The sequence below is a fragment of the Panthera onca genome, chromosome C1 (genome assembly GCF_046562875.1).
Source record: "Panthera onca isolate mPanOnc1 chromosome C1, mPanOnc1 haplotype 2, whole genome shotgun sequence".
NCBI lineage: Eukaryota > Metazoa > Chordata > Mammalia > Carnivora > Felidae > Panthera > Panthera onca.
The window spans coordinates 79,135,687-79,155,390 of record NC_138346.1 but is presented as its reverse complement, the minus strand read 5'-3'; the positions used below and the strand labels follow the sequence as shown (position 1 = coordinate 79,155,390).

Here is a 19,704-nt window from a genome sequence, read left to right as displayed (position 1 = left end):
CAATTTAATCCATGACATGGTTAAAACAAGAGGTAAGAAGAAAAAGGAGGAGCAGGAGAAGGAAGAAATTCTGATTATTTGCCGGGGTTCACATGAAAGTCCTTCCTCGAGAAAACATCTGACTAACTGCTTTCGCAGCACCCATTTTCCTCTCCATCTACCACGAGCTCCCAAAACTCCCTTAGGGAACTGGTGTTCCCCATTCTCAGCCATGATGGGGCGACCCCAATCTCATCCCTAGGAGTGGCCAACTACTGACGTCGGGCAGTCTCCTGACAGCAGCTTCTTCTGCTGGAGCTATGATAGGAAAGGCTACCTGCTCCTCCGAACAGGGCGGTGGGTTAATGGGAGATCCTGAACTACCGTGAGTATTGCCACCACCGTGACAGGGGTTAACCCGAGGTCCAAGGCAGCACACAGAAGGGAGCGCAGAAGAGTATGCAGTGTTGAAGGAACTGCACAGGAAAGGAGCAGAAGCCCTGATGAAGTTGTGAACTTCTAGAACAAACCATGCATGAAGCCGGTCAGACCTATCCCTGGACTTTTTACTTGCATGAGCCAATAAGTCTCTGTTTTGCCTTAGCCAATTTGTGCTGAGTTCCTGTTTATTTGCAACTGAAAAATTCCTAGCAGACAGAGTTCCAGAACAAAGCTTAAAATGGACCAAGTTGGATCCTCATTCACTTCCCTCTCTCCCACCAGTCACTGTCCTTCTCCTCAGGCACCCAGAGCCTCCTTCTATCCAAAGGTCTCCATTCTGATACCCCACCCAGGCATGCACTAACTCTCAAAGTAGTCAGCCTCCAATACCATCTTCCCTTTCCTCTTCCTTCTTCTACTCACCTCCCCAATACAAATTCATAAAACAAAAATAAAGAAAACTTCATAAATTAATTATGAGTATGTTGTAGCAGAGGCTAAAAAGAGATTCAGGGGCGCCTGGGCAGCTCAGTCGGTTGGGCATCTGACTTTGGGTCAGGTCACGATCTCATGGTTTGTGAGTTCAAGCCCCACATCAGGCTCTGTGCTGACAGCTCAGAGCCTGGAGCCTGCTTCGGATTCTGTGCCTCTCTCTCTCTCTCTGCCCCTCCCCCATCCATGTTCTGTCTTTCTGTCTGTCTCTCTCTCCTTCAAAAATAAATAAACATTAAAAAGGAGGGGAGCGGAGCCTGGGTGGCTCAGTCAGTTAAGCGTCCAACTTTGGCTCAGGTCATGATCTCACAGTTCGTGAGTTCAAACCCCACATCGGGCTCTGTGCTGGCAGCTCAGAACCTGAAGCCTGCTTGAGATTCTGTGACTCCCTCTCTCTCTGTCCCTCCCCCACTCACACTCTGTCTCTCAAAAAATAAATAAATGTTAAGAAAAATTTTTTAAGGGATTCAAAGCTTGTATCCACATCAATTTGTACAGATCAACATGCATGGGAGTTGGCTTACAGGAGCAAGTCCTGTGTACATTCCTGGGGCAGAGGCAGAATAGTGCCTGTTCCCCAGTGTGACCCTGCAGAGAGATGCAGGCCAAAAGTACAGAAGCGGGCTTTACAAGGGAATCTTTGATGCACAGGGAGCGCCCAGGGGACAGAGTGTGATCCAGAGTTGAGGACGTCTGGAACACAGCTTGTCCGGGGAGGCTGAAGGGCATGGTGCTATTTGTTACCTTCTAGGTTTTGCCTGAGAAGCAGCATCTTAGTTGGCAGAAAGCAGTGTTCTCAAAGACTAAGGCAGAGCAACTGCAGCACGAGAAGCCTTCCTCAAAGGCTGTGGCAGTAGACATCAACGAGGGACAGAGTTGTGAGCACCCCCTCGACCCCCAGAAAAAATGGACAAGATAGTAGGAGGCAGGTGTTAAGGTCCCGTGTCTACCTATAGGTAGGAAAAGTGAACAAGTGAAATGCGGATTATTAATGGTGATATCCTACAACTTCTCCTGCTCCTCCTTCCTCTTTCCCACAAGATTCGTAAGTGACAGTGTCCAGGGAGACCCGCAAGCTGGTGGGGAGAAGAGTCACAAGGAGAAGAGTCAAAACAGAATGCCAGCGAATGCCACAGAAGGAGATCTGGAGCCATACTACAGAGTTTTATGGGGGAGAAGGTTCTAGAGGGGTTTGACCGATGCTAAAATCATCAACAGGTGGAAATGATGAGACCTTCCTCAAGGAGAAGGAATGGCATGGCTGAGTGGGTGGAAGTGAGAGAGCAGGGGCTGAGTCCAAGTCCGGGTGCGTGTGCTTATAGCAGGAGCAGAGGGGACAAGTTTGGATGGGAAGGGAAGGGGAGGAGACTGTGAGAAAGGACAAACAGACTCAGGGAGACTGGGGTCTTTCTTGGGGACCGTGTCTGCTTTGTTGTGGCGGGTCTTTTAAGGATGGTAAACAGGAAGTCAAACTACAGTACTAGTTTGACTTGACTAGTCATTCTAGTTGAATGACTAGAGCCGCCTGACTCCTGGGAACAAGCATATTTTTCAAATAGGCTGCTCCTTAACCCAAATCATCTTGAAGGTGCTTGGACGTCAGTGAGTGGAGGAAGAAGAAAAGCATTTGGGCGTGTAAAAACAGGTATTCCAGGGCAACGCCACCACCGGCACAGGCCCCCTGTCACAGCCCTAGTTTCCCAAGCCCACCCGGGCCCGTGGGGTTCCAGTGCCCGTGGGGCACTTCCGCTTCTGGATGGCTGCTTCTTGGGTTTTCTCAACCAGGAGCCACAGCTTCGTGAAGCACTAAGAAGTCTGTTTTCTGCTGCTGCCTGTGCTTTTAACAAGGCCACAGACGTGGTGGGAGGCCTCTCCAGGTGGATGTTTTTAGCGTATTTATAAGTTGGATATATTTAGGTTTGCCTGCTTACACTTTTTAAACAACCCGCACATCCACTAAAAAAAAATAACACTGGTAAATGCACTTAATGCCACTGAACTATACATTTAAGATTGGCTAAGATGGTAAAATTTCCTGTTATGTTTTTTTTTTTTTACCACAATAAAAAAAAATAAACCTAATTTTTTAAAACCCAATGTCCTTCCTTTTTTTTTTTTTTTACAACCAGTACTTTTTACTCTTCTCATGTAGAAATAGTAAACAAAATACTTGGAATACGAAATTTGCATTTTATTCGGTCAATGTAAAAATAGCAATAGTAATAAGAATGCCCCTACAAGGTACAATTACTCTTACAATGTGTTTTTGACCTCATTTTTAAAAAGATATTATTTGGTTTAAAAAAATAAATAAAGTAAAAAAGATATTATTTGGTTTAATTTTCATTTTACAGGATCAAAAGCAATATTTATATCATATTAAAGTAAGTGAATAGGGGGGGCCTGGGTGGCTCAGTTGGTTACACATCCAACTTCAGTTCAGGTCATGGTCTCACAGCTTGTGAGTTTGAGCCCCATGTCGGGCTCTGTGCTGGCAGCTTGGAGCCTGGAGCCTGCTTCGGATTCTGTGTCTCCCTCTCTCTCTGCCCCTCCCCCGCTCATGTTTTTTTTTTTTTTTTTCTGTCTCTCTCAAGAATAAACATTAAAAAAAAATTTTTTTTAATGAAGTAAATGAATATGACAACCAATACCAAATGAAAAACTGAGCCTTCCCTACCAGAAGGTCTCCCTATAGCACAGAGACCAAAAGAACAAAAAAAATATCCCCCAAACTAAATCACCCCTCAAGCTTTCTGAAATTAGCAGAGAATATTTGCAGCTGACCTATTTCTCTCCCACACGACTGTGTTGATAATTGACTTTTGTCCCCCAGGGAAGTGCTCAAATATAATTGAGCAGCACCTGCCACATAAAGAGTACAGTTTTATGTACCCAATAAGTCCCATAAATATTGTACTTAGCTTGGGACTTGAGCACTCTCTTTCTCCTTAATTGTATCTCCCAAGGAATAAACATTATAATTACCAGAGTGGAGTTATTACAAACATCTAGATAAAATTTTGAAAGTATTTTGGATTGTAAGTATTCAAGATATTTCTATTATGAAAAATTATTGAAAATGATGGCAATAACTACTTACATTACTCACTTTTTTAATCCCAGTGATCTCATCCTATTATATAAATCCCCTTCTATAGATGACCGTAACTCAGTTTTGTTCAATCCTGATGACAAGGAGGCCAGGGTCAGGGACTTGATTTCCACACAGGTCAAATAGTTTTGCCCCTGACAAAATTGAGCTCTATGACCTGAGACTGTAGCTCCACAATAAATATAAATATAATTATCATTATCCCCATTCAACACCATGACTTGAAAAGCTCTCTGGAGCATAAGCTTAAGGAAAGGCAAGTCCCTTAACACAAGTGAGCCGACATCTGCACATTTAGACCAGGGGTTACAACTAGAAAACCTCAGGCTGGTGTAGAGAATATGTTAATGAAAAAAAAAAAAAAAAAAAAAAAAAACTGAAGCCAATCACAAAAGATCACATTTTCTTATATGATTCCAGTTATATGAAATGTCCAGTAGAGGTAAATCTATCGACATAGAGACTAACAGATCAATAGTTGCCTAGGGGTGGGGAGGAGCATGGAAAATGACTGATAATGGGTACAAGATTTCTTTTGGGGGTGATGACAATGTTCTAAAATTAGATTATGTTGGGGCGCCTGGGTGGCTCAGTCGGTTAAGCGGCCGACTTCGGCTCAGGTCATGATCTCGCGGTCCGTGAGTTCGAGCCCCGTGTCGGGCTCTGTGCTGACACCTCAGAGCCTGGAGCCTGTTTCAGATTCTGTGTCTCCCTCTCGCTGACCCTCCCCTGTTCATGCTCTGTCTCTCTCTGTCTCAAAAATAAATAAAACGTTAAAAAAAAAATTTTTTTAATAAAATAAAATAAAATAAAATTAGATTATGTTGATAACAAAAGACAGCCTCTGAATTCCTGTAAGAATGACTTCCCCCTCTCTGTTCCACACAGACACACTAAGAGGCCAGGTAAGAAAGTCATGCCTTCAGAGTGTTCTAACGACGGTGATTATTTTACCCACCTGTTTGATTTGGAAACATCACCAGCATCTGAGTTGTTGACATGAGCAGGGGCCATTCGAGAGGAAAGTAGAGGGTATCACACATTCACCTACGTAAGCCACTATGAACTTCCATTACTGCTGGTCTTTCCAGTACTAAAAAAGACACTGCAAACAAATTTTTCCTAAGGAGTTTAAAAATACTATTATACTATTTGGACACAGTGAACACTCCACAAATTCACCATTTCTAGTGATTTTGACAACCCAGAAAAAGGCAGATTCTTTCCAAGTTCATGTTTACAAAATCTTTCCTCTCCAAACGAAGGCTGATGGTCCAGCTATTAGATTGCAGCCCTCGAGAAAGATGCCCGCACCCGCAAAGAACATAAAATGAGAAATAACATGGGCCCCGCTGGTCATCCAAATGATTACAGTGATAGGATCAGACACATTCAGTAGTTGTCACATAAGCGGTACAGCCCCGATCTAATTAATGCTTTCGGTGCATAAAGTACAAATGCTGAACGCCCCCTTCAGAGTCAAGTAATCACCTCCGCTCTGTGTATATGGTAATAAGAAAGGACACGTTCAAGAAAATAAGAAAGTTTGTAGATGGGCACATTTACTCTAGTTCATACGACAACGATCTTCAAGGAATTTCAAAGCCAGTTCTATATTCAAGCCAGGTGTTGATAAAATATCAGCCTTCTATATTTCTTTTTTTTTTTAATGTTTGTTTATTTACTTGGTGGGGGAGGGGCAGAGAGAGATGGAGAGACAGAATCCGCACTGTCCCTGCAGAGCCTGATGGGGGGCTCCATCTAATGAACCGTGAGATCATGACCTGAGCTGAAATCAAGAGTCAAATGCTTAACCGACTAAGCCCCCCAGGTGTCCAAGCCTTATCTATTTCTGAAAGCAGGTTGCCATAGCACACAGCTTGTCATTATTGTTACCTGAAAGCCATAAAACTATTCCCTTAAAATGGAATAATTTCAACTTTTCCTTAATCTCAGCTTATATCTCTAGTCCTATCCCCACTCCCTGCCCCAGTTTACATGGTTAAATCCACATACAATTCCTGATGTGTTGCTCTGTAGTCAGGTTCACAACTTACTCTTCTAGAAGGCAGAGTGTCGTATTCTACCTCAATGTTTTCTTGGTTCACAAAGTACAAGAGCAGGTAACTAACTCTGTGAAGCAGGGCAATACCAGTTGCTCAGATCAGAATGTGTTTTTATAGGGGTTCTTTGTGCATAACAACCTAGCTCTTCTTGAGATTTCTCCATTGGCTGTATTCTAACCTGGAGAGGTATTATAAAAAGAGTGTGTAACTGGGATGGTTAAGGAAGTGCTCTGCACGGTCCCACAGAGGAAATGTTGGTGCAACACCCTGGATGCAAAGGGAGTGAAAAGCGTCCAGGTGCTCTGCATCTCTGTCAGGCACACCGTGAGGAAAGACAAACTCAGAGGATCTGTGTTTCCGAGGCCTGTAATTCACTCGGCGCACACACTCCTGCTGGGAAGGAAGCTCCAGCAAAGGTGTGAGCGACGGAGAACATGGCACTGTTCTAGGAAATACTCTGCTCCAAGACGTTGCCTTGAAAACAGCATGCAGAGGCAAACACTGAAAGAAGAATGGGGCCTGCACGCCCGCCCCTCTGAGCACACGCCTTCTGATACTTCCTAGGGTCTTCAGGGAATCTGAGTGAAATGCAAGCCTGCTCGCCCTGGTTAGTAGTCTGCACTGCAGAAATGAGACCAAGAAATGGCCAAACTAGGACGTAGGTGAGGAGACTGGATAATGCTACAACATCAGCCAGAAAAGGTGGGTCAGAACTAGGTTGGCTGCATCCAGGAACACCACTGGGTTGGTAGACTCACCAGAAGTAGGGGGACTGATTTCTACAACCAGCCACCCACACGGTTTGACTAAACCACATTCTCTGTAGTCCACCCTTGCTTCGGCCCTCGATGAAACAGGAGTCTCTGCTCCTTAGCACCTACGGACAGACGACACTGCCTGTGGCACCGTTGGAGTAAGTAAGGGAGGGGAGTCACGGTAAAACCGAGGTTATTTTCAACTTAAGTGTCTGCACAGCATCCTACAACTTTCTAGAAAGATTAAAATTTCAATCAAAATTTATCTAAGGTTCAATAAAATCTTACCATCCTAAAGTGAAGGGATAAATAGTTCTTTATTCTACAAAAGTGAGATTTAGGGAACTCTGTGAGCCAAGAACAGGGACTTAGAGAAATGTACAAGTGACTGGTTAATAGGTTAGTTGCCCAGTAATTGGATTTCTCAATAAGGAGCTTCGTAAATCCCGTTCCATTCCTTCAAGCCCAAGAGCAAGAACAAAGAAAGGACAGTTTGCCCGAGAGGCAGAGCTCTTTCTTGGTCTACCAGGTCTCAATTTGGGAAGATGCATTCCAGATGAAATTCACACAGGAAATAGGTGTCAACTTTTCCCTCGGGTTCATCTCAACGGTACTATCCCATTTAGCCAGGAAGTTCTACTCCCAGAGCAAAAGGAAACTTCCAATTTTGCTAATGAGACGGATTCATCATTGTCTTCCATGCAGCTAAAATATACCAATGGTTGTGCCGGTCCTGGCCAGTTTCCCTCAGGGTCATTCTCCCCTTCCCCTGTGCTGCTTTCTCTCTCAGGAGGGCCAAGGTCTGCAGGCTGCTTCGAGGCTCCCAGGTCAGCGGGCTTCCCGCTGGGCTCAGCCAAGGGCAAGTACTCCAGGAGAAGGGGGAGACAGAGGGTCACTCCTCATTCTCTCCCCTCAAGTGGCTTCTTTAGCAGAAGCTACATCTCCTCTGTAGGTGTGTGTCTCTCTCTTTTAATTGAGGTATGATTGGCAAATAACATTATATTAGTTTTAGGTATGCAACATAACAATACTTCTATATTTTGTGAAATGATCACAGCTCTAGTTAACATCCATCATCATACATAGTTATACATTTTTTTTCTTGTAATGAGAACTTTAAAGATCTACTCTCTAAGCAACTTGCAAATATGCAATACAATATTATTACTTATATGTACCATGCTGTACATTACATCCCCCATTACTTATTTATTTCATAACTGAAAGTTTGTACCTTTTGACCCCTTCACCCATTTCACCTATACCCCCATCCCTGCGTCTGGCAACCATCAGTCTTATAAGCTCAGTTTTTGTTTTAGGTTTTTGATTTGGGGAGGGTTTTTAGATTCCACATACAAGTGAGATCATACAGTATTTGTCTTATTTGACTTCTTTCACTTCGCATAATGCCTTTAAGGTCCATCCATATTATCACAAATAGCAAGATTTCATTCTTTCTTATGGCTGAGTAATATTCCATCGTATATATACATACCACAATTTCTTTATGCATTCATCCATCAATCAACACTTAGGTTGTTTCCATGCCTTGGCTATTATAAACACTGGCTGCAATGTATGTGGGGATGCACATATCTTTTCAAGTTCGTGTTTTCATTTTCTTTAGATAAATACCCAGAAGTGGGATTGCTAGGTCATATGGTACTTATTCTATTTTTAATTTTTGGAGGAATCTCCATACTGTTTTCCACAGTGGCGGCACTAATTTACATTCCCACCAACAGGGCATAAAACTTCCCTTTTCTCTACATCCTCACCTACATTGTTGCTTCTTGTGTTTCTGATTGTAGCCATCCTAACAAGTGTGAGGTGATGTCCTCTGTCTCTTGCTCCTATAAAACAGTACCCCAGTGGCTACAGTATCTACCGGGTGATTCTGGCCCCTGTGTTCCAGTAACAGTTTCCTCTACTTGTCCTGCTAGCCTGGAGGTAACAGTGGCTTCCTGCTGTTGCTAACCTCCAGGGTTAGTTTCCAACCTCTCCCACTGCCTGTTTAACCATGTCTCTACATTCAAGTTCCTCAGTTGCAAAATCGCAAGTAGTTTTATTTCCTAGTTAGTACTGGCTAATACAATGACTACTAATCAAACCAACCAACCACCATGAACCATGCAAACAAAAATTCCATCTCATGATAAAATTGGGGGAAAAAACTACAGTCTTGAGATTCTCCAGTGGTTGCTTTGTTCCTCACGGTAACCATATAAGGTAAGAATATTTCTAGGATCTAAGAGGAATAAGCTCCATATGTCTTTTCATGTGTCCACATCTTTGTGTTTGTATGTCTATCCTGATTATTCAGGGATGAAGTGTGTTGTGGTGGAAAAACTGGAGGATCTGAGTAAGGTCCCCTGTCTCTGTTCTACAACTACTGATGTGACGGTCCCCTGTCTCTGTTCTACAACTACTGATGTGACGTCGGTACAGCCTTTCTGTCCTTGAGTCTCGGTTTTATTTATCTGAAAATGAGGAACTGAAGTACTTTCCCTCTGCAATGTCTTCCTGTTCTAAAATTTTGTGGTTCTAAGTTTATGGATAAATTTTGCATATATGCATGTCTCTAGGCATATGATTATTCTTAGAGCTATGCACAAAGCATATACCTTCTGTTGATGAATCTGCATTTTATTGGAGAAATGTGTCTCCAAATTATAACCCAAAGAAGTTTTTGTCAGCTTGTTTTATTATAGTATCAACTTAGTAACTAAATATGTTTTAAATCTCTAAATACAGTGTGGGCTTACTGAATTATTATCATGATCGTTTGTTTAGCATACCTAAAAAAAGCCAAGGTTCTTTGATCTAGAGTAGATGATTCCAAAGACGGCTGCAAGAGTATCTTCCATTCTACATGCTCTTTTGTAAGGTGACCTTGTTGTACCCCATGGCAAGAGTCTATTTCTTCTTCCTTTGAAACTGAGCTAGCCTTTTGTTTTGATTTAAAGATTGTAACAGAAGGAATGTCATGTAGCTTTCAACAGCAGGTTTTACAAAATCTGCAGCTTCCTCCTTTGCTTCTTGGGATGCCCCTTCTTGGAACCCAGCCACCATGTTGTAAGGAAGTTCAAGCAATCATGCTGAGAGCCCAGGTGGAGGAAGACTGAGCCCCCTGCCAAAACCTCTAGTCGAGCTCTCAGCCAGCAGCCAGCACCAACTGCCAACCACACGTGTGAGGCTATTTTAGACCTTTCAGCCATGCCAGTGCCCAGATAACACCACACAGAACTAACTGGACAGCACACTGAAATTAAAAAAAAAAAAAAAAAAAAAAATGTTGTTGCTTTAAGCCACTAAATTTGGGGAAGTTTTGTTAGGAGGCAATTTCTCCCCATCAAACAAAGAGTTTAATGTTAGAACAGAACGCCATGCCTAAAATATATGAAGCTAGTCCTCATCCATCCGCTCCTTCATTCATCCAAATAAATACTTATTGAACATCTACTACGCTAAATGCTTAGGGTACAAAGACAATCAAGTGCCCCAAATGCAGGTATGTCCCTGCCCCAGTGGTACTTATTATCTGGATGAGGGGACAGACATTAACAGAGAAATCTAATTACTGAGACCTGGCAAAATGCACTCTGGAATGAGGTACGTGGTTAAGGAACTGACATCATCAAAGAGATTAGAAAAAGAAATGAAGACTAGAGGGTGCCTGGCTGGCTCAGTTGGTTGATCGTCCAACTCTTAATTGCGGCTCAGGTCATGACCCCAGGATCATGGCATTGGGCTCCACATCCAACACCGCATTGAGCATGGAGCCTGTTTAAGATTCTCTCTCTGCCTCTGCCCCTCTCCCCCACTTGCACTCTCTCTCTCTCTCTCTCTCTCTCTCTCTCAAAATAAATCAATAAATAAATACGTACATACATAAATACATAAGTAAATATAAAAAGTAGTAAAAAAGAGGTGAAGACTAAACCTAGGTCTCAACAAAGATTAAAAATTAACTTGGCAGAACGGAGAACAAGAGCCCTCCACACAGAGGGCTCAGCATGTACAAAGGGCCAATGGCAGAAGGGAAGGTGGTGTGTGCGAGACCTGTGTCCAAAGCTAAAAGATAATGGTTTAAGATAAGGCTGCAAACTGGTAGGGGCCAGGCCTTATAAGACTTGCAGTACTGATAAGGGCAGCCTTAACAAGGAGAGATCAACAGAATAATCACACTCTGATCAGATTTTCGCTTTGAACCCCAGAGGGGAGAAAACTGGGATAACCTCAGTGAGAATAACCTGGAGTACTCCATCACAGCAACTCTATGTGCAGTGACACCCAGAGTATTACAATATTCAGTGCATATGGCCATTTTGCCCACACCCTAATTCCTTGCTACAGTTCACTATGTTGTGTGTATATATCTATGTCTCCATAAGTAGATTATAAAATCCTTTGGGTACAGGGACTCCGTCTTTTCATTCCTCTTCCATAGCATCTAGCACAGTGCTGGGCACAGAGCAGATGTTTAATAACTGCTTCCTAGAGGAGCCTGGGTGGCTCAATCAGTTTAGCGTCTGACTTTGGCTCAGGTTCGTGAGTTTCAGCCCCACATTAGGCTCTGTGCTGACAGCTTATTTTTTTAAATAAGTGCTTCCTAAAATTTTAAAACATGAATAAAGAATCCACTCACAAATGGCCTGTCACAAGTGATCTCCTAGGAAAAAAATCTACGGCCTCATTTGGAAAGCCATTTCAATGATAGCAACAGTCTTAATGAAGTCATGCAGTTCTTGAGTTCCTTCCTCAATGAAAAAGGAGAACAGTCCATCACATTTCCAAAGAATGCCTTTGTGTACACTTTGAAGACCATTACTGGGTTACCCCCGAGCTCTCTTTATTCTTATCGTGGCAAAATACTTAATCTTCTCACCTTTCCTCAAAGAAACCATTTAGTTGTTTCCTGGATTCATTCCAAAATCTCCATCCCTCCTAGATTGCGGAGACCAGCAATCTAGTAGCCCACGAAACAAGGTCACAGATTCGAGAGAGACTTTGTGAGCAGTCCTCAGAGTGGAGGCAGGCTCACTTTCTCAGTTTGTTTTCAGCCCGACTCACATGTGTGCATGTGTATGCGTGCATGTACACACACAAACACTACAACTTTTTACCAGTTGGAAGAAGACTTTAACAATAATAATAAGTGGCGCCTGGGTGGCTCAAGTCAGTTAAGCGTCTGACTTCGTTCAGGTCACTATCTTGCGGTTCGTGACTTCGAGCCCCACATTGGGCTCTGTGCGCAGCTTGGAACCTGGAGTCTGCTTTGGATTCTGTGTGTCTCTCTCTCTCTGCCCCTCCCCTGCTTCCCGCTCTGTATCTCTCTCTCAAAAATACATAAACATTAAAAAGTGTTTAAAAAAATAAGAAGAGGGGCGCCTGGGTGGCTCAGTCGGTTAAGCCGCCGACTTCAGGTCATGATCTCGCGGTCCATGAGTTCGAGCCCCGCGTCCGGCTCTGTGCTGACAGCTCAGAGCCTGAAGCCTGTTTCAGATTCTGTGTCTCCCTCTCTCTGCCCCTCCCCCATTCGTGCTCTGTCTCTCTCTGTCTCAAAAATAAATAAACGTTAAAAATTAAAAAAAAAAAAAATAAGAAGAAAAAGAAAAAATAAAGATTAAACAATTTTACTAGGTGACAATAAATAAACTGTTTTATTTTATTTGCCAACTGTCCTCTGTGCTTCACCATCAGCCCCATATGACCCATCTGATTCGACACATCATTTTTTTTTTTTTTAAGTGAACGCTTTCCCTCTCTAATTTTGTAAATAACAAGATACAAAAATGAGCAGCACTATTTTACTGGCATCCCCACTGTCTTCTTCATGTGAGAAGGCATCACACAGACTGTGAGATATCACCAAGAAATCCCATCACTTCAGTGTACCAAGAATTCAAAAACAATAAATCGTTAGTCATTCTACAAATAAGAAGGCTCTAATAACATAAACAGCTATTGTGCTTTTTTAAAAAATACTTCTTTGGCACTCAGGTGAAAACTCTTCAATTTTATTTCAAAAAACACAGTTAACTTCCATTTGCAGTAACTTTCCATCGCTTGTCAAAGAAATAAAATCCCTCTGTTATTTTTATTGTAGCCATTACAGAAGGGTCCATTATGTCATTTTTAATCAAGATCATGTGTAGGATACTTACTCAACTGTAAGTGTTCACAAAAATTATGTATTATTTTTACACAGAAAAGAAAAAGATTGTATATATCATACAATTACAACTAACTTCTAAATTTAAATTAGACCATTTTATTAAATCAACAAATCCCAGTTTCAGAAAGATTAATGAAACATATTTGTCCTATACATTGCACTGGTTTAAATTACTCCCAAAATTATTAGCATGCAATACTTTTCACATTTTTAAGACAATACATAGCAACACACTTATCAAGAACTTATCCATGCATTATCTCATTTATTGGAGTAAACTGAGGAAAGAAGGATATTAGAAAAAATATTGATTGTTTTGTTTGTGGTTGGAAGTCTAAAGCATTAGTGAAGTGACAGTTAAGATGAACTCAAAAGTTTTAGTCAAACAGCTCACAGAATACACTGCTGTATAATTAGTATTTCTAAGAATTTGCAACAATGAAACACCACCAAAAATAGGCACCTACAAAATAAACATCAACAAGATCTCAGTCATATAAGTCAAAAATTTTTTAAAGATGAAGAATGTCTTCGCTTTATCAAATGCACAAATGATCTAAGCACTGCAAAGGGAATAGAATGCACTTTTAGAACAAATTCAGGATCCAAAATATATTTACTTTAAGAATGTAAATACTTGGTGCTCACTGAATTAAAAACAGTAGTGGTAACAATCTGTTTGCAGAAAATGAGTACTGCATAATAAATATTATCTAAATATGCTTTATAAACCCTTTAGGAGAAGTGTGAGTCCAATTTTGAATCTAAAGCCCATTTGTCCTAGATAATCTGTTTAAATTGACGATAATCACTAAGGAAACACACCCCAGCTGCCATCATTGGTTAAAAACATATTACACAATGCTCTGTGACCTAGAGGGAAAAGAACTTCCCAAGGTCACTCCAGCAGCCCACAGCAGAGCCTGGGATAAAAGCGTCTTGGGGCCACAACCAAAGTATTCCTAAGCCACCCTGAAAGCACACACCTCCAGAGTTTTTCCGCTCCAAAGAGAGATCAAGGTGACTCACTTTTGCATGATCTCGCTAGCACCCAGCAGCTATGTAGAGATGGTTTCATTTACAGCACATGGGCAGTAGAAAATTAAGGACCAATCTCCTGTGTCAAGGTGAAAGAGACCTAAGCATTCAGTGTAATCGGCGATGTTTTAGCACACAGAACGCTCACTAGAACTACACAGACGGAAACTACAAAGAAAACAAACACGAAGTGTAGTACCACCCAGACCCTCGAACTGAGTGCCGACCTTTGCTTATTTCAATAGAACCAGGTCTGGGCAGTCTTTTTTCCCTAGTTAAGCGAACCAAAGCAGAGGTCCCAAGTGACACCAAACTTTCTGCTCAAAGCGTCTTTCATTTGACCAGAGCTGGCAGATCTCTCCCAAGACCCACACTAAGAAGAGTATTCGAAATACGACAAACAGCAGAGACCGCGACCTGTCGGCCAAATTAAACCGTGTGCGGGGCCCCTGGGGCTCTGGTTACTCAAAGTCAAGTACGCGACTTGAAGACGTTACCACACACGGAAAGTGCAACTAGAAATACTTTCAGTCTTAAATTCAACATCCCTGCCCTACACCGGGTCCCCAGCAACTCGCATTCGAACGCACAAACTTCGAGGGCGATGCGGAGCCGCCCGGCCGGGAAGACTTTGCCCGCAGGGGGATGCGGAAGCAGGACGCAGCGGGAGCTCCCGGCCCCGGCCGGAAAGGGGCGCGAAGAGACTCTACCCGCCGCTCGCACTCTGGGTGGCAGCGCTCGGCTCCCGGACCCCCGCGCCCCGCACCGGGCCTTCTCCCCAACCTGCCGCCCGCGCGGTCTCCCCGCGCCCGCCTCCTACCTGTCTGAGGATGAAGCTGGTCGAAGTGGTGCTGCCATCGGATCTTTTCAACCTGCTCCTCCGGGTCGTGGTGCCTCGGGCCACCTGGACTCGACACACGGGGCCAGAGAGAAGCCGGTGAGGACCGCAGCGCGGAGCCGGACGACCACCCCGGGCCAGCGCCCGCCTCCGGACCAGCTCCCCAGGGTTTCCCAGAGCCCGTACCCCAGTCTCCTCGGCGGTCCCCAGATACAGCCTCCACCCCCACCCCCCCACCACGAGCCTCGACGGCTGCAACGATGCCCGAGGAGAGCAGCCCGCGAGCACCCACCACATCCATTAACAAAGACTCTCGGGGCGCGGGGTCCGGGTCCCCGGCATCGGCTGGGGAAGGCTGCGGGCTCCAGAGCGGGAGCGCTGAGACGGACGAGGTGAGGAGGAGGAGGAGGAGGAGGCGGCGGCAGAGGAGGAGCTGGAGGAGAGGGACTAGGAGGAGGGGTGGGAGCGCGCGGTGGCCGACTCTCAGGACTGGGGGCCCCGCGCTGCCCGCACGAAGGCGGGGCGCGCTCGGGCCGCCGGGGCGGGAGGGGGGAGGAGGAGGGGGCGGTACCTGAGCGGTGGGGGAGTGCGGCCCGTCGGCCGGCCCGTTCTTGGCGTAGGAGGAGGACATGGTTCACAGCCGCATGGCGGGCCGGCGCGCGGCGGGCGGAGGGCGGGCAGGTCCCCGGAGGCCGGGGAGCGGGAGGAGAGGAGGGCGGCAGCGAGACCCGCGCCGGCTCCCGGGCTCCCTGCCCGCACCTCGGAGAGCAAGACACCTTAAAGGGACCAAGGCGCTTCTCCCGCGCCCGCAGCGGGGTCCCCGGGTCACGGCCCGGCAGGCAGAGGTCCCGCGGAGGGGGCTTCTGGGGATCTCGCCTACCCGAGCCGACCGGGAGAAGCGCTCCCCCACCTAGCGAGCGCCTTACATCAGAGCTTTCCAGAGGATGGAGAGGGGGGGAATCTGGGGTGGGGGTGGAAGGATTAAAATAGTCTGCACGGTTTCAAATGAGACAAAGGTGGCACGGTTCATGAATCAGGACTTGGGGAGGGACGCTGGTGCAGTGTGGCAGGGAGTGGGAAGAGCCGACCGGGCGCGCGCGGGTGTGTGTGTGTGTGTGTGTGTGTGTGTGTTGCACTGGAATTTTAAAAGGGCACGAGCAGAACCTTCCTTGCACGACTTCACTCATCAGCCCGCCATGGTAAGGCATGGGGGTTTCTGGTTTGTTTTTTGTCTGTGCTTTTGTACTGTTTGGTCGACTCTATTTTCACAACCCGGAGCCAACACATCCAGGCGGCCGCAGGAGAACCTGCCAGCCTAATGGGAGATGCAGCCTCGCAGGAGACTGGCGTGTCCTAAGGAGTTTTGAAGGTCATGTTAGACCTGCTAAAAAGCCAGAGTTGGCCACGTGCCTCCCATTTCTACGCGGATAGCTGTTTTCAAGGGAAGAAACTCATCCTTGAAACCATCCACGATCCGTGCCATTGTTGCACCCCTTGGTTTCCTCCTGCAAATACATATAAGAGGTTAATTTGAAATCAAAGCAAAAGCAAACTGTGGAGAAGAGGAATTTGAAGTAATAAGAAGAGGGAAGAAAAATATGTGAGAAGTCAAAAATAAAGAGACCTCATTTAACTATAGATACTGTATGAAAAACCCATCAAAATATATATAGTAAGTCAAACTGCTAAATCAGCCCATGTCACCTTGTATCCTAGTATTATTTTTGGTGGAAACAATTGGCCGCATATTGAGGTCCTGATTATGTTACCACCCACCAAACACTTCCTTTCCATTCCCGCCTTCTTCACTTAATCCAGACCTTCATTTCTTTTTAACAGTCTAAAACTAGTCTGTCTTCTTGCTTCCGGACTCTGCGCGCGCGCGCGCGCGCACACACACACACACACACACACACACACACACACACACACACAGATTTCATTCCAACTACACGCTACACACAAAGTCATTTTCCTAAAATCTCTTTGCCCAAGTCACTCCTCTAAAAAGCACTCATTGCTCTCAGCAGCCTACAAAATAGGGTTCAGACTCCATAGTCCCAAAGACCAAAGCCCTCTCCTCTCCCCTGCTTTTTGGTCACCACTTCATTTCTCACTTAATCTCTTCATATAGACCTTCCAGCAACTAGGCAGGTCCACTCATTATTTCTCAAACATACTAAATGCAATCCCATTTTAGCACTTCTGCTTTGGAATGTGCCCTACCCCCAGCCCACCCATCCAGCTGAAGCCTACCTTCACCTCCAAACGTGCCCCAGCCAACTCTTCCCCCGCAGAAATCCTCCTTGGCCACTCACTCCAGTCCTGGATAGTTTCTCATGCCTATGAAAAACTGGAGTATTTTTCCCCGGGAATTTAGTATAGCTGCCTTGGTTTATTAGTTCTCTTTTTTATGAAAATCTCCTAATTTCCAAAACAGATTTTTAGCTTTTTATCTTATATTTTTATACCTTACATATAGTAGACACTTCCTAAAGCTTATGGATAGTAGTACGTCTGCCAATGCAGAACTCCTTCCATTTTTAGCTCTGAGCCATTTTAATAGCTGATATCTAATCAATATATATAGAATGAGTTATTCTGTGGTTTGAGTTTTCTGGTTTTTCACTGCCCACAGTCGCTGACTTGGAGTTTTCAAAAAAGAATCTACAGCAGCCTGACAGTTGAGGTGCACTCTGTACCCACCCCCACCCCACAGCAAAACTGGTGAAAATTGTTTTTGTTTTTGTTTTTTTATTTAAATCTCTGGAATGGCCCTAAGGGTACACAACAAATGAAGAAACATTTATTCAAGAAAATTTACTAAAACTCCGTAAGGAAAGTGAGAGTCTGTGGTATCTGAACCAAGACCCGCTCCCTCTTTCCCTGCTTCTGTCCATCTCGGCAAGGGAGACACTCCGTTCCACACTGGTGCAGCCTGGAACACAGGGCTTCCTCTCCCGTCAACTCCAGTGGGAGGGTTATCTTCTTTGGATGGACAGGACATTATAATTTCTCATCCTGCCCCCAGCTCCTTGTTGCTAAGGTTGAACTCTCATCAAATACAGCAGGGAGGAGGGGCTTCCTTCGTTAGCCCAGCCCCCACTTGTAGGATGGAGGTCTACCCTTGGCACCCTGCCACCGAGGATACTGGGGCCCTGACTGCTCGGTCAGAGGCGAGCCTGGGGGCCTGGGACTGCTGCCCCTCCCTGCCAAGGGCTCAGCTCCTAAAGGGGTGCTGTCACTCAAAGAGAGGTGCACCTTTTTCCCTGCCTCCAGCACCAGAGCTGAAAGAATGAAGGTGGACCCTTACTTCTTACCACATACAAAAATTAACTCAAAATTGACCAAAGGGCTAAGTGAAATAGTTAAAAATGTAAAACTGTTGGAAAAAAATGTACGATAAGGGTAAGGCTTCATGACTCAGATTTGGCAATGGATACTTAGATATGACACCAAAGTACAAGCAGCAAAAGAAAAAATAAATAAATTGGACTTCACCAAAATGAAAACCTTTTGTACTTCAAAGGGCACTGTCAAGAAAGTGAAGGTAAAAATTTTTTAAAAAGAAGGAAGTGAAGGCAACCCAAAGAATGGGAGAAAATGTTTGCAAAGCATATACCGGGTAAGGGACTCCTATCTATAATATATATAAGGAAATTTACAATGCAGTAATAAAAATAATTTAAAAAAAAATTTTTTAATGTTTATTTTTGAGAGAGAGACACAGAGTGTGAGTGGGAGAGGGGCAGAGAGAGAGGGAGACACAGAATCCAAAGCAGGGTCCAGGTTCTGAGCTGTCAGCACAGAGCCTGATGCGGGGCTCAATTTGCGAACCACAAGATCATGACCTGAGCCGAAGTTGGACACCCAACTGACTGAGCCACCCAGGCGCCCCCCCAAAAATAATTTTTTAAACGGGCAAAGAATCTGAATAAACATTTCTCCAAAAAAAGATAGCCAAATGACTGATAAGGACATAAAGAGATGTTGGGCATCATGAGTCACCAGGAGAATGCAAACAAATCAGAACCATGAGATACCACTTCACATGCACTAGGACAGCCGTAATCAAACAGTCAGATAATAACAAGTGTTGGCAAAGATAGAAATTGGAACTGCAATACACGGCTGATGGGATTGTAAAATGGTACAGTTCCTGTGGAAAACATTTTGACAGTTCCTCAAAAAGTTAAACACAGAGTTACCACAGCAAGTCCACTCCCAGGCATATAGCTAAGATAAATCAAAGAATATGTCCGTGCAAAACTTATACAAGAGAGCGCCTGGGTGGCTCAGTCAGTCAAGCATCCAACTTTGGCTCAGGTCATGATCTTACGGTTTGTGAGTTCTAGCCCTGTGTTGGGCTCTGTGCTGACAGCTCAGACCCTGGAGCCTGCTTTGGATTCTGTGTCTCCCTCTCTACCCCTCCCCTGCTTGCACTCTGTCTCTGTCTTTCTCTCTCTCAAAAATAAACATTAAAAAAAATTTTTTTAACTTATACAAGAATGTACATACCAGCATTATTCTTAACAGCCAAAACCAGAAGCAACCCGAATGTCTACCAACTGATGAATGGATTTAAAATGTGGTATATCTATACAGTGGAATATTGTTCTACAATAAAAAGAATGAAGTATTGATACATGCTACAACATGGATAAGCCTTGAAAATATTATGCTAAGTGAAAGAAATCAATCACAAAAAGTTACATATTGTAAAATGCCACTTATATGCAATGTCCAGAATAGGGAAATCTTTAGAAACTAAAAATATGAGTGGTTGCTTGGGGCTAGGGAGGCTG

General features: G+C 44.4%; 1 protein-coding gene across 2 annotated transcripts in view; it reads right to left on the bottom strand.

The window, feature by feature from the left end:
* Window positions 1-15,753, bottom strand: part of CACNB4 (calcium voltage-gated channel auxiliary subunit beta 4) — a 256,942-nt gene extending 241,189 nt beyond the window's left edge. Inside the window, exons 1-2 of one of the 2 annotated variants that reach the window (XM_078451292.2) lie at window positions 15,471-15,753; window positions 14,882-14,965 (exon numbers count right to left, since the gene is read on the bottom strand). In XM_078451292.2, coding sequence (XP_078307418.1) covers window positions 14,882-14,965; window positions 15,471-15,530 — 144 coding nt within the window. In that variant the 5' untranslated portion in view covers window positions 15,531-15,753. Of the gene's footprint in view, window positions 1-14,881; window positions 14,966-15,191; window positions 15,419-15,470 lie in introns of those variants that run through there. The other variant, XM_078451293.2, reaches the window with a different exon arrangement.
* Between the last annotated feature and the right edge of the window lie 3,951 nt (window positions 15,754-19,704).